Source organism: Myotis davidii, unplaced genomic scaffold, assembly GCF_000327345.1.
Source record: "Myotis davidii unplaced genomic scaffold, ASM32734v1 scaffold461, whole genome shotgun sequence".
In the NCBI taxonomy this organism is placed as follows: domain Eukaryota; kingdom Metazoa; phylum Chordata; class Mammalia; order Chiroptera; family Vespertilionidae; genus Myotis; species Myotis davidii.
In genome coordinates, this window is record NW_006295825.1 from 2,245,371 (window position 1) to 2,264,595 (window position 19,225).

General features: G+C 43.1%; 1 protein-coding gene across 3 annotated transcripts in view; it reads right to left on the bottom strand.

Annotated features, from left to right (window-relative positions):
* Positions 1 to 19,225, bottom strand: part of ZNF609 (zinc finger protein 609) — a 177,389-nt gene that overhangs the window by 1,880 nt on the left and 156,284 nt on the right. For all 3 annotated transcript variants that reach the window (XM_015568519.1, XM_006770779.2, XM_015568520.1), the window contains exons 3-8: positions 8,252 to 8,339; positions 4,533 to 6,873; positions 2,857 to 3,223; positions 1,347 to 1,522; positions 903 to 1,119; positions 395 to 473 (exon numbers count right to left, since the gene is read on the bottom strand). In XM_015568519.1, the coding sequence (XP_015424005.1) occupies positions 400 to 473; positions 903 to 1,119; positions 1,347 to 1,522; positions 2,857 to 3,223; positions 4,533 to 6,873; positions 8,252 to 8,339 (3,263 nt within the window). In that variant the 3' untranslated portion in view covers positions 395 to 399. The remainder of the gene's footprint in view (positions 1 to 394; positions 474 to 902; positions 1,120 to 1,346; positions 1,523 to 2,856; positions 3,224 to 4,532; positions 6,874 to 8,251; positions 8,340 to 19,225) is intronic.

Below are 19,225 nucleotides of genomic sequence, written 5' to 3' on the forward strand. Positions count from 1 at the left end.
TATGTTCAATTTGTAACAATGAAAATACATCCTGCATATCAGATATTTATATTATGACTCATAACAATAGCAAAATTACAGTTATGAAGTAGCAACGAAAATAATGTTATGGTTGGGGTCACCACAACATGAGGAACTGTATGGAAGGGTCGCGGCACTAGGAAGGTTGAGAACCACTGCCCCAGTGTTCCACAGCTCCTCTCAGAAGCACGTGGCTTCACGGGAGACTTGTACTAGACTCTAGTAACTAGAGGCTTGGCCACAGTCCCACCATTTCCAGACTGCTGACCCCACACAGCTATCCCTCATCCAGGCTCCACAGATGCTGTGACCCACAATAGTTGTGATCAACTATCTCTACTCTCTGTGCTGCCCCAAATTAAAAATCGCTTACCATTCTCACCTCCGGGGCGGTGGGTAGAGTGAGGGAGTTGAGCCTTGCTGGCTGGCCACAATGGCTGTGGAAGAAAGCCCTGAGTGAGGAGGAGGACATGTTAGTGTAGCACTCCCAGAACCTTTGATTTAAGCACTTTCTCTTTACCAGCTGTGTGGGGAAGGGAGGAGTTTCTCCTTACTTTCCTAACTCTATTGAGTTTTGGGGTGCTGACAGAAAAAAAATGTAATACTTGGCCAGATACAATTGCTAGGGATAGAGAATAAGGCTCCATTTTTCAGCTGTTTGTTTCTCTTTGGCTGTGGGAACACCTGTTCCTTATTCTTCTGAATATGAAAGCCAATTTTCTGGAGAAGTTTGAGAGTCCCCAAGCTCCAAGGGAGGAAATAAATGTCATATGCTTTAATGATGGTCTGCAGGAGGCTAGGATTCTGATTCTTGCCAGGGGCTTCTTGCTGTGGACACTGCTATGGAGTTTAAAAGGCAGGCAGTGGGAAATGAGGCTTACCTGCCGCATAGGGTAAGTTGTACTGTGCTGGGAGCAGCGAGTACCCCAAGTGGTGGTGGTGGTGGTGTGTGGACATCAGGCGCTGGGAAGGAGAGGTGCGGGGCCGGTCTACACTCCTATCACCGGCACCTGCTCCTCCGATGCTGCTACAGCTGCCACCACCCCCAACCACCCCACAGCCTCCCCGATCTCTCTCCTGAGAAGTTTTATCACTTATCTGGAAAGGAAAGCAACACAAAAGCACTATTGTGAGACACACATGAGAACAAGAAGCCAGAGCCTACATCATGACTCCTTAAACATGCAGGACACCTAAGAATGAAGCGGTGCCTGGAGGAGCCAACTGCACTGTGGTTAGGACCTGACCTTGTCCACCTTCTCCAGGACCCCGATTCCAGCCCTATTGGTCTTTGATACCAGCCAGTATAACTGAACTTCCCTTACCGTGGGAGACTTGCTCTTGTAGTGACTGGCATGCTGCTGTAAGATGTCCAAGGCTTTGGACTCTGAGCTGGATTTACAACTGACACTGGGGCTGGCTCGTGCCTTGTCAGCATCTTCACCCCCTGAGACCTTGCTGCCATATGGGGAGAAAGAGTAGCTGGAAGGTAAGTAGGAACCTGGGAAAGGAAAAAGAAAGCAGTCAGGGAGACGGGAGCGGTAGAAGAAACTGTGTTGGTGAGCGTGGCTGGGAGGGATAGGCACAGGGATAGTTTCTACCCTGGTGTCTTCGGGCTGAGATGATTAGTTTGTCCTTTCTTTACTGAGCTCTAGAGGCAAAATGAGCTTAGGGATATTAGGAACATGACCCGCAGTTACTGGGAATCAATTTCTCTCTCAGAGACTCGGCCTGGACAGGTGAGACTACGAAGTGGAAAGGTCATAGGATATGAAGGCAGATGGCCTTGGGCTCAAATTCTACCACTGAGACTTAACAGTTGGGTAGCCTTGAGCAAATTAACAACCTTTCTGAGCTTCAGTTTCTTCACCATCAAAATGAATATACCAAATCTTATTTCACAGGGTGTCCAGTGGATTAAATAAGATAATGCATATATAAATACCTAGGACAGTGCCCGGCCCAGATCAGGCACTCATCCAACAGCACTACTGTTTTTATAGAGATGAGTAGGGGCAACAGGAGAAAGGAATGAGACAATTTCCTATCTGTCTGAAAGCTTACGTGTCCTTATAATGCTATGCCAGAATATCAAGGCTATGTAGGCTGCTGTCTTATAGGGAGGGGCAGCTTGTAGGAATGACAGTTTTCTCTCACCCCAGAAGCACCACACATAGCTGTTCAGGCAACAGACATCAGTGAGTAGAGTGGAATAAGAGAATTTTCTTCTAACAAGTTAAAAACTCAAACTCCTACTGTGTGTCCCCCAAGAGCTCAAGAATGGCAGTGTAAAGAGCTTGTCTTTCCCAAGCTCAGCCTCTTCCCCACAATCTGACTTCCAATGCTCTTCCCCCTCCTGCCTTCCAATCTTACAGCTGAACAGGATCTTGCAAATGAATACATGCAGTGTGCTGGTTTGAATGTTATTTGTTACGTGTTTCTCATGTTACAATTAAGCTGTAAGCTCCCTATGTCTTTTGCGTTCTCCACAGTGCCTGAGTGCACTGCAAAATAAAGAATGTGTGTGTAACAAATCCTCTTTGAGGGAAGATGGCAGTGGTACAGAGAGTTTTACCTTTTGTTATCCATGAAAAGTGACTACAGAGGCAACCTTATAGTGAAGCAAGGGAGGTAGAGGTGGTCCCACAGACTGTAATTAGGGGTCAAAGAGTTGGGTATAGAGGGGCCACTTCACAGAATGTCACATTCAAAAAAGGGCTCTCATCTACCTGAGCCCCAATAAGCTTTAGGACTGAGCAAGGAAACTGGATTTGAAATCTCTGCTTCATTTCAACCCGCAGTTCATGGAACACCAGCTCAAAGGGTGGTGCCTACCTGGGTAGTTCTGCATCATCACAGCAGGCATACCCCGGTAGCTGGGGTGGTTGGGGTCATAGGACTGGCTGTAGGAGTAGCCGTGCATGTAGGGGATGTAGGACTGGTGCTGGGTGAGGGGGGAGGACACAGGCACATGGACACTTGGCCGGGGCTCCTTGCTCCCAAGGCGGGATTCCTCAGAAGTGGGCAGCTTGCAGTCACTACTTGTGCTTTCTTTCCCATCCTCCTTGGGGACAGAGTCCTTATTCCGACTCCTTTCCTCCTTCAATTTGCGGTCCCGCTCCTCTTTCCACCTCTCATCTTCTGACTTGATGTCTGAGTACTTGGCAGGATAAACATATGTCCACATCCGGGGCTCAGCTTCCTACAATCACAGAATGAGCACTGAGTGTTGCACAAATGAAGGAGAGAGGGAGAGAGTGAGTGATAGTTCAAGCCCAGGGTCCCAGCAAACACCAAAGCAGACACCAGGGCAGAGTATGCCAGTGGCCTCTATTGATTGTTTACAATGACCTCTGGTCCCTCCTGCTTAAAAAGCCTGTCCCCTCCCGGCCTCAAGGGAAAGAAAGAAAGAGGGGGAAAGAAGAGGAAATCTGTCGGTGGGTCTCCTCAGGGAGAACCAGAATTCTGGAGAAATGACTCCCTGAACAGAAGAGGCTGCTCCCTTTCCAAGGGTATTTAGGTTGTTTCATTTCTTTAGGGCAAACTCGGGCGGAAGGTCTAACTGTGGCACCAACAGGGAAGGGAAGACTTTCTTAAGTTTCTTGAGCAGCCCTGGCAGGTACGGCTCATTTGGGTGAGCGTCATCCCATGGTTTCCGGTTCAATTCTGGGTCAGGGCACATGCCCCGGTTGTGGGCTCAGTTCCCAGTAGGGGACATGTAGGAAGCAGATGATTGATGTTTCTGTCTGTCTGTCTCTCTCTCCCTCTTCCTTCTCTCTCTATAAAATCAATAAAAACATATTAAAAAAAGAAAATAAGTCTCTTGAGCAGAGCAAGATGTGAGACCAAGTTCTTGGTTCTAGCTCTCCCTATAAAATATTTTTGCAAGTAACAGTTTGAATAGTGTACTTCCGGTCTACTCTAAAATATGGACAGATCACCATGAAATCCTCCCACCGGAACCAAACACCGGAAGAAACACTGTACTAGGAATCCAGATAGTTGCGTTCCAGTTTTGTTTTGTTTTGGGCCTCTTTTGTCAAATGGGAAAAGAACTTTCACTGATGTAACAGTACCGCCTCCCCCGCCTTTTGTTAATTCTCACCGGAGGATATATATTTTTTCCCATTGCTTTTCAGAGAGAGTGGAAGGGAGGGAGGGAGGTGGGGAGAGAAAAACATCAATGTGAGAGAGAGACATCGACTGTTTGCCCTCTGCAGGTACCCCGACTGGAAGTGGGAGTAAACCTGCAATCCAGGTATGTGCTGAGGACTGGGAATTGAATAAGACCCTTTGGTGCATGGGCCGATGCCCTAAACACTAAGTATACTGATCAGGGCTAAAAGTGCTTTTTGAAAACCATTAAAATGATTTACAAAGGTAAAAATATCCCTAAAATTATAGATTTCTTCTGCTAACCTGTATTCTGTTGACCTCCTAAATCAGGACAACCCTGACTGTGAGGAAGAGAGAAAGCAGACAGTATTTCTATTTCTTCCCAGAACAGTTACCTGTCGGTACCAGAGGATTGGATCCACCTCCGCCTGTCGGCCACACTCAGCACCTGTCTTAGCCTCAGAAGCCTCCTTGCCTAGGTGGCTGGCCTCACTCAGCTTCACTTTAAGTGTTTCTGGGGCCTGGCTGGGGAGTTTGGAAGAGTCATCTAACTTGGGAATAATGACTGACTTGGCAGGGTCAGCCCCTGGCTCCTTGGCCTTGCTGGGTCCCGACTTCACCAGGTCTGTCAGGCTGGGAGCCTTGGTGAGAGTTGGTGGAATTGACGGCTTTTGCTTCCATTCTTCCTTGAGTGCTGCCTCCCGCTCCTTCAGGCCCAACTCTGCCTTCTTGTCCAGTCCCCGCTGCTGCTGCTCCAAGCTCTGCCGTTTCTGCTGTTCCTCATATTGCTGCCGGTAAGCTGTGTTTGTGCTCAGGAGGTGGGTGTGGTAACTCTGGTCGCTGTAGCCATAGGGGGGCACGTAGGCATACTGGTTGTAGTACAGGGACTGCATGTACATGTTGGGACGTTGCTGGATGACAGAGGGCTGCTGACTGGAACTGCTCAGCTCTGGCTTCTTGTCCTCACAGACATCGTTCTTCGCTTTCCCCTCTATGCTCTCAGGCTCCTCATCCTTTTTTGTCTTCAGGGCCTGGCTTTCCACTCCTGCCTGGCTGCTGGGGTTCAGCGTCCCTGGGCTGGACTGTGCGTAATTTGGGGAGTAGTAACTCTCAAAGCCTTGGTAATATGGGGAGTCTTTGCTCTGTGGCTGAGGGGGGAAAAGAGTTTTCTTAGCCCCTTCCTTAACCAACTGCTCAGGGTCCTTTGATTTGACACTATCCACTTTGCCCTCCCCGTCCTCCCCAGCATCAGAAATGTCGGAGTAGGCAGGGCTATTGGTTTTGACGGAGCTGGCTTCAGCTCCATTCTGAGTCACCACATGTAAGGGAGTCATAGGCTGGGTAGGGGTAGTGCTCTCGAGGCGGCTACTGCTTCCAATGGAAGGGCTGGGGGCATTGTCTGTGAAGCTGTATATCTTATCAGCTTCAGCTTTGATGCTGGCCAGTCGGCTTTGGTGGGGGTCTGATGAGCCATTTAGGAGCCCCTCCATTTTCATCCCATCTCCTGATGATTCCCTGAATGGGCTTTTGCCTTCTTCTGCTCGACAGACCTTGCCAGGAGTCAGAGGACTTTCAAGTTCCTTTGAAGCCTCCTTCTTTTTTTTGTCTTTCTTTTTCTTATCCTTGGCTGGAGTCAAGGCAGGGTTGACTGTGAAAGGTTCTCCCATCACAGTGGGCTTGGGCTGAATGGGCTTGAGCTGGGGGCTGTTGGGCATGGCTTGGACCACTGTGGTGGTCAAGCCCGAGGAGGAGCCTGGGCTGGCTGCTGTGAAGGTGGCTGTCTGGAAGGTGTAGATTTGTTGTGGGGGGATGGCCGGGGCAATGGGCCGGGCTGACTTTAAGCTCTTGGAAGGCATCTTTTCAGGTTTCAAACAAGAGGATTTTTTACATTTTTCTTTTTCCATACATTTCCTTTCCAAAGAATCAAAGGCATCATTGCTTGTATCATCCATAACTGAGGGTCCATCATCAGAGCCATCATTGGATAAGGCCCCAAGGTCTGTGTCCCCTTCCCCACTCAACTTTTTCTTACACAGACCTTTTGTGCTGAATTTGCTTGAAGGAGAAGGGCTATGGGGCTCTACGAGCCGAACTTTGGGGGTAGCTGAGCGGGCAGGGGACAAGGAACCTTTCTGTGAGGCAGAGGCACCATTGCAGCTCCCGAGGTCTGCATGGAGTATGGGCTCCTCTCCGTACTCACTGTCTCCATCTGCTTCTGGCTTGCTGTCATCATCTGTATGGGCGTGAGCTTGATGGTACTTAAGTCCATTGATGTGCTTATACTTCTTGTTACAGTTTGGGTGGGGACAGTCAATCAGGACTGGGGAGGGACAGTTTCTATCTAGAACAGTGGGTTCCACCTTGGTCCCAGGGAGGGGGCCAGTGGCTGAGCCCATGGAATTCGTACGGACACGCTTGCTCCCTTTGGAGTCCTCTGAGCTAGAATTCAGCTCCATGTCTGAAAGGGGTTTGTTTTTCCTCTTATTCACTGAGGAAGGGCTGGCCTTGACATCTTCAGAGGTGCTACTGGCAGGTGGGCGGTGCTCTGAAGAATTCTGGCTGCCCCGACGGCCTTTGCTATTGGCTCCTGCTCGGGTTTTGCTGCTGCTGCTGGTCCCTTTGCTGTCAGAGGTTGTTGCTGTCTCATTGACAGGTGTGTTACTGTTGGGACGCATGCGTTTGCCTCTACCCCGACCATTTCGCATTTCCAAGTCACTGGTGGGAGAGTCACAGAACCTTGGCAAAGGACAAACACAGTAGAATATTATTAAGAAGTGAAAACGACTTCAAACCAGTTTAGCTGCAGTCTCCAGAAGAATTGTCCAGATGGTAACTATCATTTTCAATGAATATGATTTGCTAAAGGAACTTCTGAAAGAGTGGGAACTGCAATTAAGTGGTGAGCTCCTAGAAAGCTTTCTGCATACTAGCTGAAAATTATTCCCCAACATCTGGGTTCCCCAAAGCCTAGCAAACTTCAAACTAATATTAGGAATAAGCTATAAGGTGCCATTCACTGAAATGCCAATCTTAAGATCAAATTGCAATTTGAAAAGGTCCTTGTGAAACCAACAGTGTCCAGTAGTTTAAAAAAAAACCCCAAAATGTCCTTGAGTTTAAACTTTTCAGAGATAGCTACCATAAAAAAGGATCATCAATGAATGTTTGCACACTGGTAGTCAGACTCTAATGACCTTTCAGACACAGAGTCTTAAAGTGACTACAGATAGCAGTTAGAATTCAATAATTACAGATGAAGACTTAAGTAGGATCTCCACCTACTTCTACCCAACCCATCAACACCTAACTCATTTATTCTTTTTCTTTTCTTTCTTTTTTTTTTTGTGTGTGCCCTTGACCGGGAATTGAACCTGCAACCTTTTGGTCTGTGGGCTGATGCTCTACTACTGAACAGCACCGACCAGGGCCTGATTAATTTATTCTTGAATGCCAGATAAATATAGTGGCTCTCTTTGTCTCTACACCATAATGTCCTTTAAAAGCTGGGTGTCGGCTGGCCGGTTAGCTCAGTTGGTTAGAGTGTGGTGCTAATAAAAGCTGGGTGCCTTTTATTTTTCCTTCCCCTGTATGGCAAATGCTTTTATTTTATAGAAACACATCTATTATATCTAAGGTGAAAAATACTGTTAGGAGATGCTGTTAATTTCTTAAATTTTTCCCTTTTTTAAAATTAATAATTTTTATTCTTCAATTACATTTGACATATAATATTGTATTAGTTTCAAGTGTACAACCTGAAGCTGGGTGTCTTAAAAACTATCCAACCCTATAGCCCAGCCAGCAGGCTCAGTGGTTGAGCGTTGACCTATGAACCAGGAGATCACGGTTTGATTCCTGGTCAGGGTATAATCCTGGGTTGTGGGCTCAATTCTGTGTGGGGTGTACAGGAGGCAGCCGATCAATGATTCTCATCATTGATGTTTCTATCTCTCTCTCACTCTCCCTTCCTCTCTGAAATCAATAAAAATATATATTAAAAAAATTAAAAAACAAACCCAAAAAACCTATCCAACCCTAGCTGCATAAAGGTACAAGAGATCACTGATTAGGGTGGTTCAGACTAACATAAACTAAAAAGCCGTAAAGTGCTTACCTGGGGGGTGCCCAATCATGCCGTGTGCAGTCAAGAAGTGTACCTACGTATGTCTTGTTCCTCCATGTTACATTCACTACCAACATCCCTGGAAGACAAAAAGACTCAGATATAGACAAGAGAAACCCTACTGACCACCGAAAAGAGTATTTTTTCCATTTGAATAGCATTCTGGCTCCTATAAGAGGGTTTAGGGGTAATGTGGGTCCCAATGGGACAAACAGGATTGGGCTGAAATAGTTCTATGGGAACTGTCCACAACACTACCACAGACCTGTAAGATGGGCAAGAGTTGCAAAGATTTAATGTGTCCAATTAAGACACATTTTTATAACTTAAAAAAAGATTATGCAGTGTTTCAAACATACTAAAAAATTGTAAAGAATAACCTAACAAAAACTCATGTATCCACCAATCAATGACTTATTTATAAGATTTTGTGCCATTCAGGAATCATGTTTTTGGTGTAAGTCTAAGAATTCTTTGCCTACTGAAGATTTTTTTCTAGATTTTGGGTGTATCTGTCTATTTCCTCGTTCTCTACTCTGTTCCATTGGTGTGTCTATCCCTCTGCAAATATTATAGTCTCATAGATTACTGTGGCTATATAGGTCTTAAAATCTTATTTTAGAATAATCTTATCTATATCTACAAAATATCTTGCTGAAATTTTAACAGAAATTGCATTAACCTAATTATCAATTTGGGAAAAATTGACATCTTTACTATGTGCTCTCTATTTATTTAGATCATCTTTAACTTCTTTCAGCATACAAATCTTGTAGATGTTTTGTTAAATTGACACCTAAGTATTTCATTTTTTTGAGCCATTATAAATGGTATTATTATATTTTTAAATTCAGTCCCCAAATGTTCATAGCCAGTATATAGTAGACATACAATTGAGTTTTGTATATTTATCCTATATTCTATGACCTATCTAAAGTCACTTATTAGTTCTAGGAGTTATTTATTTAGTCATTGAGATTTTCTATGTAGACAATCATGTGATGTGCAAATAAGCACAGTTGTATCTCTTGCTTTCTGATCTGTATGCCTTTTCTTCCCTTTTCTTGTACTATTGCAATAGCTAGAACTTCCAGCACTGCGTTGAATAAGAATAGTGAAAACAGACATCCTTGCCTTGCTTCTGCTTTTAGGGGGAAAGCACTCAGTTTTTCATCATTAAGTACAACGTTCAGCTCCATATCTGGGATATAGAGGGAAAACGAAAACCCAGGGAACTCACCGCCATGTTATTACTCAGGTCTTGAGGTCCTTAGCTGGTCTGCTTTCTTTTCTACACCTTTCACAACTTGTTATATTTGTTTTATATATAATGGACAGGGTTTTTAGTTGTATTTCCTAGTGCGAGAACTAGGAAAAAGTATGTCTATCTTCCTCAGAGTGTAAGTCCTGGTTAAATTTTACTGGTTATCTTTCTTAGTGTTAGTTTTCTATTATATAAAATTTTGTTTTGTAGGCTGTTTTTTAAAAAAAACCTTATCCTCGCCCAAGGACATTTTTTCCATTGATTTTGACAGAGTGGAATGAAGGGGTGGGGGGAGGGGAAGAGAGAGAGAGAGAGAGAGAGAGAGAGAGAGAATATCATTGATGTGAGAGAGACACATCTATTGGTTGCCTCCTGCACACACCCCTACCTACTGGGGCTGGGAAGCCTGCAACCCAGGTACATTTCCTTGACCAGGAATTGAACCCACAACCCTTCGGTCCTGCGGGTTGACGCTTTAACCACCAACCACTGAGCCAAACTGACCAGGGCAGTTTGCAGGCTCTTTTTGAGTGAGATGTTTTTGTTACTGATTTCCCCTTTCTCTGTTTCATACTTTTGCAATTTTCCCCATCTAGTCCCCTAAGGACCTAGTGTGAACAGCTCTTCGAATGGCCTATGCCATTAGAAGAAATTTAGGATATCATAGTTTTAGTCATTGAACCAGCAGGCAGCTAGACATACTCCTTCCCAACTCCTTAGGCTCCTTCCTCCTCTATTCAATTAACTATTTAAAGCCTCCTTTCATGAGGCTGGTTGAGGGTTGGCATCTGACTCCCCTGGCCTCAAGTTCTATCTCTTCAGGAAGCACTTTCAGTATCTAGTTGGTGCTCAGGCACCATTCTCTGTTCCCAGATCTGGAGGAGAGCAGGCCCACAGCTTCAGCCCCAGTGACTTCTGTCTTTTCTAATTTTGATCCCTGAAGATGGTTATTTTGTTTTTGTGCCCAAACATGTTCTTTGATCTTCACTTTATATATTTTACTCCTTGTTATGTATTTGGACCAGAAGGGATGTGTCAAAAGTTCGAACACGGTCATTTTCTATGTAATGTATCTAGAGAATAAGTCTGGAGACTCTAGAGTTAGCCTTCTGTTCATCTTGGTCACACACTAATATAATACTATTTGGGTCAGCACTCCATTCCCAGGGCCTACCTGCAGTAATTCACCTTTACTCATTTTCTTCTTAGATGTAGAATGCTGTATAAAATTCACTGGACTTGGAGTTAGAAAACCTTAGTCCAAATCCTTGCTCTGCTACAGTGTAATCTTGGACAAGACATTTAACCTCTACAAACCTTAGATTTTTAATCAATACTACAGAATGAAAACAAATAAATGATAAGATTTTAAATTAGATAACTAGCCCATAGTAGGCTTTTATTATGTCAATACAAAGAAAGTGCTTAGATAAAACCATGGAGTACAGGACTTCCCTGAACTCTTGGGCATGCCTTTTAAATAAGACCTTATTTAGACTCTGTTCTCTTTGGGATCAGATTTTATGATGCTGTCATAAAACCAGATCAGAGAAGGGAATTGGGGGGAGAGGGAGGAGGGCATTACCCTTCCAGGAAGTCTCAGTCTGATGAAATTAGGGCAGGAAAGAACTTTGATTTAGTCAATTAGAGTCTAATTCAAACATTTATTGAACATCTATTATGTGCTATGTGTTTTCATACTCATTAGCTTATCAAATATTCACAGCCTTAGATCACTTTTTGAATAAGGCACACCATTAAGAGAAATCAGAGTCCTCCCAACAATCCTGCCATATAGGGGTTGTTAAAGCTACTGTACAAATCAGGAAATGAAATCCCAGAAAGGCTAAGTAATTTACCAAAGATCTCATTATTTATTAGTGGTCAGATCTTTAAGGCATTACACAGCAATCACTAGTGGATTCTGATTCTTTTTACACAATTTCCTCAAAATGTCCCTTTATCTTTATCTTAGCTAAAAACACACACAGGATTGCAGGGGTGTGTGTGTGGGGGGCGGGCGGCGGGGGGGATCCAGAGGGGAAAAGGACAGGATTCCTATCCCTTCTATCCCTTTCAAGGGTACTGACATCTTAAGGGAAATGGCAAACCTAAGAAAGCAATTAGGCTAAATTCTCTCTGGCTATTAGCAAGTGAATTCAAATGGATGTCTCCTCCCAGTGATGGGCTGCTCTGATTACTGTATAACCAATTTGAACAGGAACAGAGTCCATTTATTTCTAGACAAGGTAAGACTTAGAGATAGGCACTTCATTAATAAGAGCAGATGAGCACAGCTGTGTATAGAGAACAGGCATACAATTAGAATGTTAAGTCCTACTTTTGAAAGAGCTGGGCAGGAACACATTTATAAATCTGTCTTCTTCCTCTGGTATAATCTGAAAACCTTAGTAATAATGAATGCGCAGAAAAGAAGACAGGTCAGAGAGACTGCTGCAAATGCAAGAGGGGAAAATTCTGTATGGAAAAACAAAATGGAGGCTTGTTTAAATGTCAAAGCAAACACATTTTTCTGAAGTGTAACTCTCTTCCTACAAAGTTCTGAGTTGAGACAGCTGGGAGAATAAGAGGACAGGAAAGAAAAAGCAGGAAAAAAACACAACACTTAACAGACCCAGTTTCTCTATTAGGGGGTAGCTTTAGGGCAGTAAGTAGGCTGAAGAGAAAAATTAGTGTTCATTTCAGAAAGCTTCCTATTTTGAATAATGTTCACAAAATAGGGAATGACTTGGCTTATTTGAAGATTATAGTCCTAAAAATAGTAGTAATAATTTGTGCCTTGTATTTCTCCAGGTAGTTTCATATTTACCAAGGGTCTTACAGACATAATCTCATTAAACATTAAGTTTTAGAGTGCTGAGTAGTACTCCTTCTTAAAAGTGATCACCTGTTTTCCAGGAACCGGTAAAGGGATTTGGACTTAGGTATAAGGCAGCAAGCAGTAAAGTCCCCCCAGGTCTCAGGGAAAGTGCACGTTGACTCAAAACCTGCTTTATTTCAGAGGACAATTCAAAACTCAAAAACAGCTGTGTATTCAAGACTGATCCAAGCACAATAGTGGAAAGAGTAAATTTTACCTCATTTTTACCATTTCTTCTAGGACATACTTGCTTTCAGGGATCTGGTCCCTTCGTGCTCAGCTGAAGCACTTCCTTCATTTGGCTTCCAAAGCAAGAACATCACTCTCTCCTGTTTTCCTCTCATCTTTCTGGTCATTCCTCAGCATCTTGTCCTTCTTTATGTCTAACTGATGTCTCCTGAACTTCTATTTCCAGCCCCAACCTTTCCCTCAGACTCAGTTCAGCTCCAGATTCATATATCTGACTGCAAATTTGACATTTCCATATGATTTCTAAATAGAGATCTCAAATTTAACATGAGCCAAACTAAGCTCCTGACATCCACTCTTCCCCTGACACATCCCCTCCGCAACCAACCAACAACTGGCTGAGTTTTTCCTATTTCGGGTAATGGCATTTTCATCCTTTCAGGTGCTTAGGTCAGGTCCAAAACCTTCGGAGTTTTACTCTCAAGCCCCACATCTGACAGCAAATCTTGTTGGCTCAACCTTCAAAATATAGCCAAATTTTGACATATCTCACTACCTGCACTTCTCCAGCTCCAAGAACTCCTTAAATTATTCCAAAAGCCTCCTAATTTACATCCATTCTTATCCCTTTCTGACCTATTCATAGCACAGAAGCCAGAGAGATCTTGTTAAAACCTAAACCATATCCTGATTCCTTTGCTCAAAATCTTTCAAAAGCTTCTTTCCATTTCACCCAGATTTGAAGGTTTAAATTCTTATTGTGACCTTAAAGGACTCACATGATCTTGGCCTGCATTACCTCTCTAGTCAATGTCATCTTCTACTCTGCTCTAGCACAGCAACCTACTTGCTCTTTGAACACAACAGGCATATTTCCATCTCATGGCCTTTGAACTTGCCATTCCTTCTATCTACAACATATTCTCACAGCTTACTCTCCCTTCACTTCTTTCAAATCTTTTTTCAAAAAGTCATCTCAGTGAGGTTATCCCTAAATACCATTATATGCTCTCTAGTTCCCTTTTCTACTTCCCCATAGTGAAAGGTGTAGAAAAGCCGAAACCGGTTTGGCTCAGTAGATAGAGCGTCGGCCTGCGGACTGAAAGGTCCCAGGTTCGATTCCGGTCAAGGGCATGTACCTGGGTTGCGGGCACATCCCCAGTAGGAGATGTGCAGGAGGCAGCTGGTCGATGTCTCTCTCTCATCGATGTTTCTAACTCTCTATCTCTCTCCCTTCCTCTCTGTAAAAAATCAATAAAATATATATTTTTTTAAAAAAAGGTGTAGAAAAGAAGGCAGACCAGCTAAGGACCTCAAGACCTGAGTAATAACATGGCGGTGAGTTCCCTGGGTTTTCGTTTTCCCTCTATATCCCAGATATGAAGCTGAACGTTATACTTAATGATGAAAAACTGAGTGCTTTCCCCCTAAGAGCAGAAACAAGGCAAGGATGTTTGCTGTCACTATTCTTTTTTTTTCTAAAAAAAATATTTTTAGCCGGAACCGGTTTGGCTCAGTGGATAGAGCGTCGGCCTGGGGACTGAAGGGTCGCGGGTTCGATTCCGGTCAAGGGCATGTACCTGGGTTGCGCGCACTTCCCCAGTGGGAGATGTGCAGGAGGCAGTTGATCGATGTTCCTCTCTCATCGATGTTTCTAACTCTCTATCTCTCTCCTTTCCTCTCTGTAAAAAATCAATAAAATATATTTAAAAAAATATTTTTATTGATTTCAGAGTGGAAGGGAGAGGGATAGACAGATAGAAACATCAATAATGAGAGAGCATCATTGATCGGCTGCCTCCTGCATGCCCCCTACTGGGGATCAAGCCCGCAACCCAGGCATGTGCCCTTGGCCAGAATCGAACCTGGGACCCTTCAGTCCACTGAGCCAAACCAGCTAGGGCTGCTTTCACTATTTTTATTCAACGCAGTGCTGGAAGTTCTAGTTACTGCAATAACACAAGAAAAGGAAAGAAAAGGCATACAGATCAGAAAGCAAGAGATACAACTGTGCTTATTTGCACATCACATGATTGTCTACATAGAAAATCTCAATGACTAAATAAATAACTCCTAGAACTAATAAGTGACTTTAGATAGGTTATAGAATATAAGATAAACATACAAAACTCAATTGTATGTCTACTATATACTAGCTATCAACATTTGGGGACTGAATTTAAAAATATAATAATACCATTTATAATAGTTCAAAAAAATGAAATACTTAGGTGTACATTTAATAAAACATCTACAAGATTTGTATGCTGAAAGAAGTTAAAGATGATCCAAATAAACAGAGAGCACGTAGTAAAGATGTCAAATGGGCAACTTCTCTTTATTCAATTCAGAGTATCGTAGTGATTGAGGCAGTTTAGAAATTATCCACAGATTTGTTGACATTCCTCCCTTCAAAAAGTTGATGGTTAATTCCCCTCACCTTGCATGTGGGTTGCACTTCGCAACTTGTTTCCAATAAACAGAATGTGGTGGAAGTGATGCTCGTGACTTCTCAGACTAAGTAATAAAAGGGTTCCTCCTTGCTTTTGCACTTGGATTAATTACTTTTCTTGGGGAAGACCGCTGTGGTGTTGTGAGGACACCTAAGCAGTGCACCCTATGGAGAGGTCCATGAGGCCACAAACAGAGGCCTCCAGCTAATAGTCATGTGCTGTTCCAACTTGGAAGTAGATCCTCCAGCATCAAATAAGCTGACATCTTTTAAAAAATATATATTTTATTGATATTTTACAGAGAGGAAGGGAGAGGGATAGAGAATTAGAAACATCGATGAGAGAGAATCATTGATCAGCTGCCTCCTACACACTCCCCACTGGGTACGTGCCCGCAACCAAGGTACATGCCCTTGACTGGAATCGAACCTGGGACCCCTGAATCCACAGGCCGACGCTCCATCCACTGATCCAAACCAGTCAGGGCAAATAAGCTGACATCCTGACTGTGACCTCATGAGAGACCTCGAGACAGAATAAGCCACTAGTGAACTCCTGACCTACAGAAACGATATAATTATGTTGCTGTAGTCCACTAATATTTTGGGGGTAATTTGTTACAAAAGAGTGGATAACCTGAAGCAGTGTCTTATCCTGAGGAGGCAAATAATTTGTTTAACTTATTTATTCCTTGAGTTTCTATTATTTACCAGGCATTGTGCTAAGTAGTGAAGTTACATAAAACAGCAAAGAAGATATGAAGGTCTATTCCTGGGAGCAAATATTTATTAGGAGCCTTCTTTGTGGAATTCACTGGACTAAGTACTGGAGAACAGTACTTAGAGATATATAAGGACAGCTGTCAGCTTTCAACATAAAGGACTGAAAAAGAGAAAGGGTAGGAGTAAGAGATCACATGTTATTGAATACTCTAGTAACTTTGAGTTTTCAAATGAAAACAGCAGCATTTACCTATATGCTGCTCTTAAATCTTGTTTCAATCTGATTTTTTAAAAAATATATTTTTATTAATTTCAGAGAGGAAGGGAGAGGTAGACAGAGAGAGAAACATCAATGATGAGAATCATTAACTGGCTGCCTCCTGCACTCCCACTACTGGCGATCGAGCCCACAACCCAGACATGTGCCCTCGACCAAAATCGAACCTGGGACCCTTCAGTTCATACGCAGATGCTCTATTCACTGATCCAAACTGGTTAGGGCTCAATCTGAATTTTCAATCCTGGTTGATGCTGACAGCTACTCTCTGGATAAAGGGCAGGTCAGCATACATGTAGGTATGATTGCTTCCTTGTATTCATCTACTCATCATTCATTCATTCAACAAATGAACATCTACTCTGGGCCAGACACTGTTATAAAGTAATGGGATATATAGCAAAGCACCAAACTAACAGTCCTTGTTCTTATGCAACTTATATTCAAGTGATGGGAGACAGACAATAAATGTACAAGTAAATATAGGTGAGATAGTGGTAAGCCCTATGGAGAAAAATAAGTTAAGAGCAAAAGAATAGATGTGAGAGATGGGGACGTAGCTATTTTATAAAGGGCAGTCAAGCCTTATGAGAAGGGCACATTCAAGCAGATGAACCTAAGAGAGGTGAGAGAGTAGCCATGTGGAAATTAGAAGAACATTTTAGGTAGTGGGAAAAGCAGATACAAAGACCCAGTCGTGGGAATGCATTTGGCATGTTCTGAGGCACAGCAAAGTGGAGAGTGAGGATATAGTGAAGTGAGGGGAAGAGATGAGGACAGTGAGACCAGGGCAGGCCAGAATGTGTAGACCAGGGTTGACAGACTTTTAATGTAAGGGTATATAGTAAGTTTTTTAGGCTTTGCGGGCCACATAGTCTCTGTGGTAACTTCTCACCTCTTGGTGCACAAGAAGAGTCACAGATAATGTGTAAATGAATGGGCATAGTTGTGTTCCAATAAAATTATAAAAACAGGCAGTGGACTGGATTGGCACCTGGGCCTTAGTTTGTCCACCCCTGATGTACACCATAAAACCCCTTTCAGGGCAAATGATGGAGGTCAGAGGGGAATGGTATATGCCCAGGCTTTGGCCTTAGAAAGCATTCTCAGAGAAACAAAGCTATAAATGAGAGCTAACTGAAATACACACACACACACACACACACACACACACACACACACACACACACACACACAAATTTCAGAGAGGAAGGGAGAGGGAGAGAGAGAGAGAGACACATACATGATGAGAAACATTAGAATCATTGACCAGCTGCCTCCTGCATGCCCCCTACCAGGGATCAAGACCCTACCCTGGGCATGTGCCCTTGACCGGAATCGAACCCGGGACCCTTCAGTCCGCAGGTCGATGCTCTATCTATTGAGCCAAACTAGCTAGGGCCCTTCTTTTTCTTTTGTTGTTAATTCTCACCCGAGGATATTTTTTTTCATTGATATTTTTTTAGAGAGAGTGGAAGTGGGGGGAAGGGGTGAGAGAGAAACATCCATGTGAGAGACACACTAATTGGTTGTCTCCCACATACACCCCGACCAGGGCAGGATTCAGCCTGCAACCCAGGTATGTGTCCTTAACTGGGAATCAAAACTGTGACCCTTTGGTTCATAGGCCAGAGCTCTAACCAGTGAGAATACCGACCAGAGCTGAAATACTTCTATTAATATTAGGCACTAAAGGTTGTTTGTTGAACAGATAAAAATGAAAAAGCAGTTTGTCTGGAACCAAAATGACAACTGTTTCTATAGAAAAATATTTTGAGTGCCAAAAAAATGTTTTGAAAATTAAATTAAATTTGAAACACAAGTCATTCATAAGTTGAGGACTCTCCATATACAGAGGATATTTTAATCTTTTTCTTGATAACTCAGGAACATTATTTTAGTCATGATGAACCTATGGTATGGTAAGAGACATTCTATTAAAGGTTATTAAGGCATTACGGGTTAACGGTTCTGTATTAATTATGACCAAATTGCTCTGCTATTTTCTTGTGTGTTTTGCTTTTCAATCTCCTCTTTGGGTTGTCAGCAGTTACTTTTTCTTGTCATTAATATGTCTATATTTTTTGCAGTAGTAGTCTTTCCCCTATTGCCAACCTCTGTATCACATCCAACTTTCTTGTAATCTACTTTAGTTGAAGAAATCAGGGAGTTGACACTAATGTAACTATATCATCAGGTCCTATGGGTCCTCTTATCTGATTTCATGGCCATATAAATTCCACATCCATTAACTACATGATTCTCTAAAGAGCCTATTATATTTGGAACTCAAAGTCCATGGGGAAAAATTCTACAGCTGGTAACCAAAGAAATCAGTTAGTCAGACAAACCTGTTTTTTAAAAATTGATTTGGGGGGTGGGGAGGAAGAGGGATAGAGAGATAGAAACATCGACAAGAGAGAAAAATAATTGATCAGCTGCCTCCTGCACACCCCCACAGGGGATCGAGCCTGCAACCCGGGCATGTGCCTTTGACAGAAATCAAACCTGGGACCCTTCAATTTGCAGGCTGATGCTCTATCCATTGAGTGAAACTGGCTAGGGCTGTCAGTGAGCTTTGAATGTAGTGTGTGACTGTATGTGGTCAATGTCTAATAAACACAATTCTAAAACTGAAGACTTGTTTTTACTCCTCTTTTAAATGTGCTAGTTCTACTAATGAGTAATCAAGGTCTCAGTACAGGTGCCATGAATGCCTAGACACTGCTACAAAATGAAATGTACATCTTTAATGTTCCCCCCTCGCCCCCCAAACCAAAATAAAACAACAACAACAAAACCACTAAAAAAACTGTTTAAGGCACTGCAGTGCCTCTCAAAGTGTAGGTCTGGGACCCTGGGAAGTCCCAAAGTCCGTTTTTAAGGGGTCTACAAAGTCAAATCCATTTTCATAATAATACTAAGACAAATCTGTCTTTATATTTTCATTCTCTCATGAGCATATGATAAGATTTCCAGAGGCTGCATGACATTGGTATTTCAATGAAGAGAATCCTATCCTATCTAATAATAGAGAAACATGGTAATTAACTGTAACTTCGCTACCCTTCCCATTGGCTAATCAGCGAGATATGCAAATTAACTGCCAACCAAGATGGCAGCCGGCAGCCAGGCAGCTGAAGCAAACAGGAGGCTTGCTTGCTCCAGTGATGGAAGAA